Source organism: Cnephaeus nilssonii, assembly GCF_951640355.1.
Source record: "Cnephaeus nilssonii genome assembly, chromosome: 11".
NCBI lineage: Eukaryota > Metazoa > Chordata > Mammalia > Chiroptera > Vespertilionidae > Cnephaeus > Cnephaeus nilssonii.
The window spans coordinates 35,625,498-35,636,526 of record NC_137082.1 but is presented as its reverse complement, the minus strand read 5'-3'; the positions used below and the strand labels follow the sequence as shown (position 1 = coordinate 35,636,526).

Sequence of the window (11,029 nt, the reverse complement as noted above, 5' to 3'; positions counted from 1 at the left end):
GGGTTCATCACCATCTTACATATATGGAGAACCAGGCTAAGGGGTGAAAGGATTTAACAAGATCACAATCACAGAAGCAAAACCGAAACTGGCCAATCGTTCATAGGACTGGAGCCAGAATGAGATGGAAGGAGTTAGAGATAGTTGTTGGCTTTGAGTGGCAGGTTTAAGAGTTTTGGAGTTTATTCTGTGGTAATGGAGGAATCACTGTAAGATTTTAAGCACGGAAGAAGCATGAGACTGAGGTCTCCCACAGACCATTCTTAGGCAGCACAGATGGATTGGAAGGGAGAGAATGGAAGCAATGACAGGTTGCTACACTCAACCAGGGTAGGAGTAAAGATGTGGGCTGTGGCAATGGAGGCAGCTCTAAGAGAAATGATTCAAGTTTTGGAGATGGACCTGATAGGATTTGGAAACCAATTAGATGGAACAGCTGAATAAGTTATAGAAGACTCCAAGAATTGCAATTTGTGAGTAGCAATACAGCAAAAACGTTTAACCATGCAATCTTTGGAATCAGGTCTGGATTCGTTTGCCCTCTTGCCACTTAATAGCGGTGGACACTTCAAGTTAATGACTTTTGAGTATTTATTTTCTTATCTGTAAAATACAGGTGATTATCCCTCTCTGAGAATGACTAGGATGACTAAATGACTGCATGTAGCAAGCATATCTATGTTTGGGACATAGAAATAAGTGTTGACAGTTGTCCTGAGACTAAGTGAATATAGGCATGGTATTGATCGCTAGGACAGGGAAGACAAATAAAAAGCAGGTCTGAATCAGAAATGAAGAAAAAATAACAGTATGGCTGTTTTCAGTGATCTGTAGGTTTGACTGCAAATTCTCAACATCCTTACCTGTGGGATGCCTTGAGGAAATCCTCTTGCCCACAGCATCTTTGCTTAATGGGAACCTGTTCCTAAGAGACTAACACTGCTGAGATCTCTACTGAAGATCCTCCTCTCCTTGCCAACCACAAAAATTCCCCTGAATCCCACCCCCAAATGTCCTGACCACAAAGAAGCCCTAAAGACACATAGGAATTGACAAGTGAAATGGGTTAGGAGTGACAGCAGTATCTGTTCTGGTGTTATACAATCTGACACTTCCTAAAAAGTTAGGAAAATAGCCAGTCAACCACAGCTGAGTCCCAGTTTGATTCTTTGTAGGATTTGGGGCTGGTGAGCCAATGGTCAGTAAGAGCAATTATTTCCCCAAGGAAGATTTCCTCAAGCTGTGGGGGACACCTCTTCCCCCTTTTTATTAGTCACAGTGAAGCTAGAGTTTTCTAGCTGCTTATATTGGGCAGATTAAACAGGAGAGGGTGTACTTCTCAGAACCTGCCGTTTCTGTCCTCCAGTCAGATCAGCATATTAAGAAATTCCACATCCTTACCTATAGGATGCCTTGAGGAAACCCTCTTGCCTTAGCCTCTCTCCCCTGGTTCTATTTTTATTTTTATAGTTTTAGTCTGCACGGAGGATGTTTTTACTAATTTTTAGAGGAAGAGAGAGAAAGAAACATTGATTTGAGAAAGAAACGTTGAATGGCTGCCTCCTGCCTGCACCTGCACTGGGGATTGAACCTAAAACCCTTGGGTGTATGGGACCATGCTCCAACCAACCAGGGTAGGAGTAAAGATGTGGGCTGAGCTACCCAGCCAGGGCCACTGGTTCTATTTTAAGCAAGAGATTGATCACCTCGTTTCCCAATAAGAAAAGGTCTACTGAAGCTAATGAGCAGGACAGCTTATTGAGAACAGTTTTTTTAAAAAATATATTTTTATTCATTTCAGAGGAAGGGAGATATAGAAACACCAATGATGAGAGAGAATCATCGACTGGCTGCCTCCTTCATACCTTCTACCGGGTATGTGCCCTGACCGGGAATCAAGGAGAATCAAACCGTGACCTCCTGGTTTATAGGTCAACGCTCACCCACTGAACCAGAGTCAAAGAACAGCCAGTCTTGATAACTAGCTGGTGTTTCTCTACTCAGCTCCATGGCTGGGGTCCTGACTTAGATGTTTTCATCTTGGTTCTCTTCACAATAGGTACCAAATCCATTATCACCTCAGTGGGTCTTTATAGTTTTTTGTGTGTTTTTTTTCTACCTACTCCGCAGAACAGACAGGCTGTAACCTGGCCACTTACAAAAACAGTCAGAAATCTGGAAGATCTGTTCTTTTATGCAGGTAGGGAAAACCTTCTTGCTCAAGACTAACAGAAAAATGTGCAAATGAAAGACCAAAAATTTTTAATTATAAAGTTACATCTTTTAAGGAAATGCAAGTGAGGCAGCCCCCTGAAGGGCCTTTATTAAGAGCACTTGACTCCCTGTGATATTTGTAGAGTTACCTGAGTATTTGAAATTACAGTTCAAGAAAAAAAAAAAAAAAAAAAAGGAATGCCAATACAGTTATATATACAATCCAGTGGTGCTATTTCATTTTTAGTTAATGAAAGCATAGCATATATACAAATAATTTTGTAAATAATCCTAAAAGGAAAACAAAACAAAAAAAGGGGGCTGGAGATACCAACAATATTAAATAGAAGTAGTTAACCTTAGGAGTTTTGAAGGATGGAGTTACATCCAAACCAATGAAGGATATAAATATAGCGAAGTCTAATTCCACGAGGCATCCCTGATAACATTTTGGATTATTAATGAGATAAATAAAAAGGGGCAGAGTGGGCTTGACTGAAATAGCTTATTTAGCATGAGACCTTTGTGGGGAGGTGAATCATATTTCACTTGACATTAGTATGTCAATCTTGGTGAAAAATTAGTACCTCAATCTTAAATAGAGTTATTGTAAGTCTTATAAAATTAGATTCTTCTGCACGATATGAGATCATAAAAGACAGAGTAGGAATTCATTATTATGAGTGGCTAGATCAGTTTTAAAGCACTCTATTTGATTAAACAAGTGAGGTCCTTCCCTACTCCCTAGGCTGTGAAATGCTGCTTTCCCCAACCTCCCAAAAGAGCAGAAGAATAAGGCAATTTGCTCATTTTACTTTGTTTTTATTTCAACATAACATGCAGTAAAAAAAAAAAAAAAAAAAATTTAACAGAATTTATTGGCATTTACAATGCTCACAAAGAAAAAGGACTCTAAAAGCAATTTAGTTCAGATTTAAGAAATTGCTCTAATTAAACACTTACAATAAATCTATTTCCAAATGTTCAGCTTATTCCAAAATTTAAGATAGTATTTGGAGATATTTATGTCTGCTATTTGCAGTATTTTTTATAAAACCTCTTATTCTTGGGATATCCAGCCCCCATTTTCCTAACACAGCAGGGAAGACATATACATGTGGCCACTTAAATTAAAGGAAGAAATGGAGTAAGGGAGATCTCAGGTTGCAAAAATATATACAAGCATTTACCTTTTCCAGAACTAAATGTTTTCTCCATAAAAATATTAAATAGCCAAGCCCTATAGAACTAGGGCCGGGACTACTTAAAATATAACTATTCTGTATTTTAAAAATATAGGGCAGAAAGCCTTTTGGGTGATATTTATACATTTTCACACAATATTTCTAGGTCCCTAAATGAATAATCAAGCATTATGTAGAATCAGAAAAGTCTACTTTCTTACATTATCTCTTAATTTAATCTCATAAATCTCTAGTAAATATTGCAGGTAACTACATTTCAATATGAGAATTCATCTCTATGGGAAGTCTTTATAGAGGCTTAATTAATTTTCATAGCCATATATTACCAAAGTTCAGGCTTATGTAATGGATGGGTAGTTGGCAGACATTCGCTCTGTAAGACAAAGCAATAGCATTTTTCCCCCCTACCAACAAAAAGGCAGAGAGTCTTGACTTTGGGGGGAAAAAACCTAGGGGTTTAGAGACCATACTACATATATTTCCTGGCATATGTGGAATAAAAAACAAAATAAATGTAGGGTTGGGGAAAGCCTAATCTCCCCCTTCATACTGACAATTTCTGAATGAGGCAATCCTTTCACTCACATAAAATCTGCTTCAGGATGGCAGTGTTTTAGAGTACAGATACATGAGTTTAAAATGTTTTTGTTACTGTTCTAGGATGTAAAAGGAAGAGTGAGACTTTTGATACACATATACATAATTAAGGAAACAATCTAGTGGAATAAGACAAGTCAGATTTCAATGATGTGTTAAATCTCATGTTAAGGTTTTGACTAGTCATTTGCAGATCCGATTTCTGGAAATGTTGAATAAAAGTCCAGAATCACTGGTAAATAAATCTCAATGATAACATTAATTTACTTATACTCAGATAACTCTCTAAACAGTCACAGTCCAATTTTACAACAAGATGTGCAACAAGCAGAGAAGGAAAAGGACAAACATTGCAAGTAAGTTCTTGTCCTTCCGTGGTGCAAATTCCCAGAAGTTACTCTTGTCCAAATCCTTCTGTTTCTTCAATGGCAAATAACAGCTTTTCCTTCAGTTGCTCATAGCTCTTATAGGGTGGTAGGTCCAGGCGGTTAAAACTAAAAGTAAGAATTGTTAGTATGAGAAAAAAATTATACAAAGAAACGAATGGGCAGTGTAGTATATAACAAAGCTGGTTTTTAAAGTCAGGCAACACTGGTTTAAGTCCCAGATCTATCCCTGGGCCTTTGAATAAGTGCTATTACATTTTTGAGTCTTGGTTTCCACTTTGGTAAAATAGGAAAAACAATATTTATCTCTCAGGATAGAATGAAGAAGAAATAAGCACATACATAGCACAGTGCCTGGTGCTCAGCAGGTATTCAGTAAAACGTTGGTCTTCTCATGCTCCCCCACCTACCCTAATCTAGATCAATGGTCAGCAAACTTTTTCTGTAAAGGGCTAGATAGTAAATATTTTAGGCTTTGTAGGCCATAGGTCTCTTATCAAAAGGTTTTAAATAAAAATGAAAAAAAGGTTTTAAATTTACCACTTGAAGAAATAATGTTCTGCTCTAATATCTAATACTCTGCTCCTATTGAATGAACATCTCTGTCCTATTCTTAGCTGTTGAGTTTTTAAAGGGCATCTTCTAATTTGGGCCGTATTATCATCACTTTCACAAGGTAACAAGTAGTGAAGCTGCTCTGAAGCCTTAGCCCTCTGCCATATTTTTAGGACAAGGCCTAAATGTTTGGCAAAAGAAGAAATAATACTATCCACAAAGGAAAAATGAAGTTACAATTATTACTTTTGTTAGTTCTTACAAATGGAAATATGGAACTTAAAACATAATGAGGCTGGTTCTCATGTGTGACTGAGATAAGCTGTTCACAACAGTGTAATGGCACAGTCTGTTCTAGGTTTCGAAATAAAAAAGAAAGGGACAAGAGGTCAATTCAAAACACATGTACAAGATAAGTATACAAAAATAAATTGTATTTCTATACACTAGCAATAAAAAAATATCTAAAATGAAAGTACAAAAACAATCCCATTCATACTAGCTTCAAAAAAAAGGATAAAATATATGGTAGTTCGGCCAATGTGGCTCAGTGGTTGACCGTTGACCTGTAGGCCAGGAGGTCATGGTTTGATTCCTGGTCAGGACACATGCCTGGTTGCAGGCTTGGGTTGTGGGCTCAATCCCATGTGGGGTGTGCAGGAGGCAGCCAATCAATGATTCTCTCTCATCACTGATGTTTCTCCCTCTCCCTTCCTCTCTGAAATCAATAAAATAATAATAATATATATGTACATGTGTGTGTGTGTGTGTGTGTGTGTGTGTATATATATATACACACACACACATGTACATATATATTATTATATATATACACACACACACACACACACACACATTTTTTAAATGTATTTTAATGTATTTTATTGATTTTTTACAGAGAGGAGGGGAGAGGGATAGAGAGTTAGAAACATCGATGAGAGAGAAACATCGATCAGCTGCCTCCTGCACACTCCCCACTGGGGATGTGCCTGCAACTAAGGTACATGCCCTTGACTGGAATCGAACCCGGGACCCTTGAGTCCGCAGGCCGACGCTCTATCCACTGAGCCACACCGGTGAGGGCCACACACACATATTTTTTAAAGAATAAAATACTTAAGACATTTAACAGAAGAAATGCAAGGCTGTGTAATGGAAAAATATAAAACATTGTTGAAATAAATTAAAAAAAGATCTAAATAAAGAGTCTTGAAAGATATCCCATCCATGTGCATTGATAGTAAGACAAAATATTGTTAAGATGGCAATATTCCCCCAAACTGATCTACAAATTCAAAGTGATTTGTATCAAAATCCCAGCTGACCTCTTTGCTGAAATGGATAAGCTGATCCTAAAATTCACATGAAAATCCAAAGGACCCAGAATAGCCAAAACAATCTTGAAAATATTGGAAGACATATATTTCCTAAATTCAAAACTTACTACAAAGCTATAGTAATCAAGACAATGTGGTACTGCCATTATGGATATACATATGGATCAATGGAAATAGAATTGAGAATCCAGAAATAAGCCATTGTATTTATCACCAATTGATTTTCAACAAATGGGTCAAGTTGTTATTTTTTAAAAACCACACATATGTGTATGAAAATGTAAAGGAACAAACAATAAAACAATTAAAAAGGGCAGATGGGGAAAAAAAGGAATATCCATCAAAGTCCACATATAACCACAGAAATGTCTCACAAAATAAAGTCCAAGTATTGCTGAGCTTTAGGTCGAATTCCAGCATATATTTTAGTTAAGATTACAGTTGGTTTTTAGTTTTGTACATTTTTGAAAATGTGGTTTAACGGCATTTATGAGAAAATATTTCTGATCACTATATTAGAAAGTAGCTCTCCCAACAGCTATCTAGAATTGATTTCTTCCTGTGCCGTCAAAGAAAAGTTAAAAGTTTTCTAACTATCACATTTAAAAAACAACTCAGAGGTGGGAAAAGGGATTGACTGGAAATGGGCTAATTGGGGGTGATGAAAATACGTTAATACTGGATTGTAGTGATGGTTACTAGTCTGTAAATCTACTAAATATCATTGAATAAAATGGCTAAGTTTTTTAGTAAATTATGCCTCAAAAAAGCTGTTAAGAATAATTCAATACAATGGGGAAATATTTCATTTCTAATAGGCTTTAATATCTACAGAACAACTGGAAAAAGCTGTTTTCTCTACTTTTTCTGATTTTACTTACCAGGTATGACTTCTGGGTAACCAATTTTCTTTCCCAACTTTTTCAATGCAGAATTTTTGAGGTCCATTGCTCCCTAAAACATAGTGAAACCATCAACAGTTTAATAATATAATAGTTCTCAAATTGTGATCCCCAATGTAGCAGCATCATTATCAGCATCACCAAAGGAACTGTTAGAATCACAAAACTACAGAACCTATCCCAAGCCTACTAAATTGAATAAAAAATTTGGGGGGAGAGGCTCAGAAATATAGGGTGTCCCCACGCCCCTGGGTCCGGGTGAGGCCATGCGCCCCTGGGTCCAGGTAAAGCTGAATCCTGGGTCTGGGCGAGGCCGTGTGCCCCTGGATCCAGGTGAGGCTGGGTCCCGGGTCCGGGTGAGGCCGTGGGCCCCTGGATCCGGGTGAGCCTGGGTCCCGGGTCCGGGTGAGGCCGTGGGCCCCTGGATCCGGGTGAGGCTGGGTCCCGGGTCCGGGTGAGGCCGTGGGCCCCTGGATCTGGGTGAGCCTGGGTCCCGGGTCCGGGTGAGGCCGTGGGCCCTTGGATCCGGGTGAAGCCGTGCCCCTGGGTCCGGCCAAGACCAAACCAGAGGGAGTCGGACCTGCATTACCACCATTTGTCCACCATCCAGAGCTGAGGGGTCAGTGCCGACATGTACTCATAAGGAACTGGTGGACATTGATATTGCGTCTCAAAAGAACTGTTGGTCCAGAAAGAAACTCACTACAGACTGATTCATTTGCCTGTCAGCATAACTATTATTGCTCGTCTCACATTCAATTCTTATAAGTATATCTCTAGTGACACATGATTTCGCGCATCTAGGGGAAATGATGAACAACATAGACTGATGAACAAGAACAGAACCAGAAACAAGGAGGCACCGATCGGACTATCGGGCCTCAGAGGGAGGACGGGGAGGGTGGGGGGAGGGGGGAGAGATCAACCAAAGGTCTTGTGTGCATGCATATGAGCCTAACCAATGGTTAAGTTCAACAGGGGGTTGGGGCATCCATGGGGAGGAGTGTGGATGGGAATGGGGGGATGAGGACAAATATGTGACACCTTAATCAATAAAGAAATTTAAAAAAAAAAAAAAGAAAGAAATATAGGGTGTCCCAAAAAGATGTGCATAAGTACAAGAGTCCCCACCCCTGAATATTTTCTACTTGGTTGTCTGGCAATCACCTTAATTAAACTCAGCAGACTCTAAGCAACTCATTATCCTCCCTAACACTTCCAAACCATGTTCTCTACATGCCACAGTCACAGTTTCTCCATTTCTCCATATTTTATAACATATTATCTTTGACATTCTTTCTTCTTATCTAATCTTTTAATTGAGTACAGTTTCCACTTTTGGAACTTCTCTAGCATTTATCTTCTCTTTTCCATCTCTACTTTCATCTCCTAAGATCAGTTTCTCATCATTGCTCCAATACTTTCTTCCTACCTCCAGGCTCTTCCCTATCTTTTTCTTTTTTAAAGAATAGTTAATATTTTTTTAAAAAAATATTTTTTATTGATTTCAAAGAAAAGGGGAGAGGAAAAGACAGAAATATCGATGAAAGAGAATTATTGATCAGATGCCTGCTGCACACTGCCTACTGGGGATTGAGCCCACAATTCTGGTAGGGAATCAAACCCATGACCTCCTGGTTCATAAGCTGACGCTCAACCATTGATCCACACCAGCTAGGGCTCTCCCTATCTTTTCATGCATGCTCTGCTTTTTCATCAAATCTTCCTAAAATGCAGTTTCAGCAAGTTTCCTCTCTTCAAAAAGTTCCCATAACTTCCAATACCCTTAGAGTAATGTCCAAATTTTTTTAGTCTGGCTTTTAAAGGCATTTAAACTGGTTCCACACTATACCTAAAATTGTGTAGTTCTTTTAATTCTGACCCTCTGCCTCAGCTGAGGCACACTTAGGGATCACAACTTCTCTTCTATCCTCCTATGGTACTTGACATAGATTCAAGTCTTCCTTTAACTTGGTGTTAAAGGAAGACCTGAATCTACTTTATTATTTAGTTGCAAAATAAATATTCGCATGGTTATTCATTTCAAAACAACACAATCAGTGACTACTATGTGGTAAGTACTGTGCTTGGTGCCAGAAATAAAAAGATGAAGATATGGACCTATATCTTAAGGAGTTCCAGGTATAACAGGGAAGAGTGGTAAATACATCATTAAAAATATAGTATAATACAATCAACAGTGCCTGGCTCGTAGGAGACACAAAAATGTTTGCCAAATGACTGAATGAACAAACAGAGTTACAAATAGAAGACTGCTATCCTAAGTTAAAATGTGGGGTCTAGTTGAAGGGTTTAAAATTTCCAGGTAAGAATTACAAAGTGATTTAAAAGTTTAGACAAATCCAGGTTAACTATGACTATTTAAGAAAATGGCTACACTTTTTATTTCTGATAAGTTGTATACACAATGATGTAACAGCAGTGTCATAATTTTTTCTATAGGAAAAGTAATCCTATATACATACCCATGAGGTCAGCAAATCCTCCAACTGGTAATCGGCAGGTTCCAGTAACAAACTGTAGAAGTCTCATTCTCTTCTCATTATCAATTTCTTTAACAAACTGTTAAAAGCACATTTAAAGAGAAATATAGGTCATATGTTATGTTTAACATAATAAACAAGAAAAATATATATTTTTAAATGTGTTATTGATTTTAGAGAGGAAGGGGGAGGGATAGAAATATCAACCAGCTGCCTCCTACATGCCCCTATTGGGGATCAAGCCTGTAACCTGGGCATGTGCCCTGACTGGGAATCGCAAGAAAATGCTTAAATGAACTCCCAGTGTCAGATGCACGAGATAATAATGACTGTGTCCACTACTGTGGATGGAGGACCTTCTCTCTGTTTGTCAAAGCCCCACTAACCTTTCCCTCTGTAAATCTTAGGACCACATCCTTCGGGGAGACAGAAAAAGAGGGCCCCTTGAGCCCAATAGCTCCCTACTCATGTAGTTTCAAGATCAGTTCTAGGGCAGCATCTCCTTTCCCACCCACATCTGCCTGCCCTGTAGGATATTCATTACATAGGACACAGAGCTTGAGGCAGTACAGATTTTTGAATTTATGAACAAATGAAATCAAAATCACAGAATTCTGATCTTGATTTACCCTAATAACCTCCTTTTTTCAATGTTCTTTAGGTTTGAAGGTATAGCTAAGTGCTACCAGAATTATATGGCTTTTAACTCCTATATAATAACTCTGATTAAAAGCAGTAGGTTTCTGGAGGGTGCTTTCATCTTGTAGCACAGGTGTTTTGGCTCAACCAAGTATTTTTTTGGTAAAGAATAATTTTTATCTGCCTTGGCCTGTGTGGCTCAGTTGAACATTGTCCTGTGCACCAAAAGGTTGCTGGTTTGATCCCTGGTCAGGGTGCGCCGGGGAGGCAACTGATAGATGTTTCTCACATCGATGTTTCTCTCTCCTCCTGTCCCTTGCTCTAAAAATCATTAAAAACATGTTTTTCAAAAAAGGATAAATAGCTTGTACTACTTATCAAGTGTTTTATAATCCGAATCCTGTATGTTACAGAAGCTCAGTTCATCTGCGTTTCTTATGACTAAGTGAATATCAGAAATTAAAAAAAATTTTTTTAAATTTCTTTATTAAGTTATTACATATTTGTCCTCATCCCCCCATTCCCATCCCACACCCCTCCCCATGCATGCCCCCAACCCCCTAAAAATTTTAAATGTTTTTTATTGATTTTAGAGAGAGGAAGGGGGAGGAGAGACAGAGAGATAGAGAGATAGAGAGAGATAGAGAGATAGAGAGAGAGTGAGAGAGAGAGAGAGAGAGAGAGAGAGAC

The 11,029-nt window shown here is 38.4% G+C and overlaps 1 protein-coding gene across 1 annotated transcript in view; it reads right to left on the bottom strand.

Moving 5' to 3' along the window:
- Positions 1–1,568: 1,568 nt before the first annotated feature.
- The window catches only part of ITCH (itchy E3 ubiquitin protein ligase), a 104,715-nt gene continuing 95,254 nt past the window's right edge, over positions 1,569–11,029 (bottom strand). Inside the window, exons 23-25 of the mRNA XM_079784066.1 lie at positions 9,683–9,779; positions 7,176–7,248; positions 1,569–4,510 (exon numbers count right to left, since the gene is read on the bottom strand). Of these exons, the coding sequence (XP_079640192.1) occupies positions 4,411–4,510; positions 7,176–7,248; positions 9,683–9,779 (270 nt within the window). The 3' untranslated portion in view covers positions 1,569–4,410. The remainder of the gene's footprint in view (positions 4,511–7,175; positions 7,249–9,682; positions 9,780–11,029) is intronic.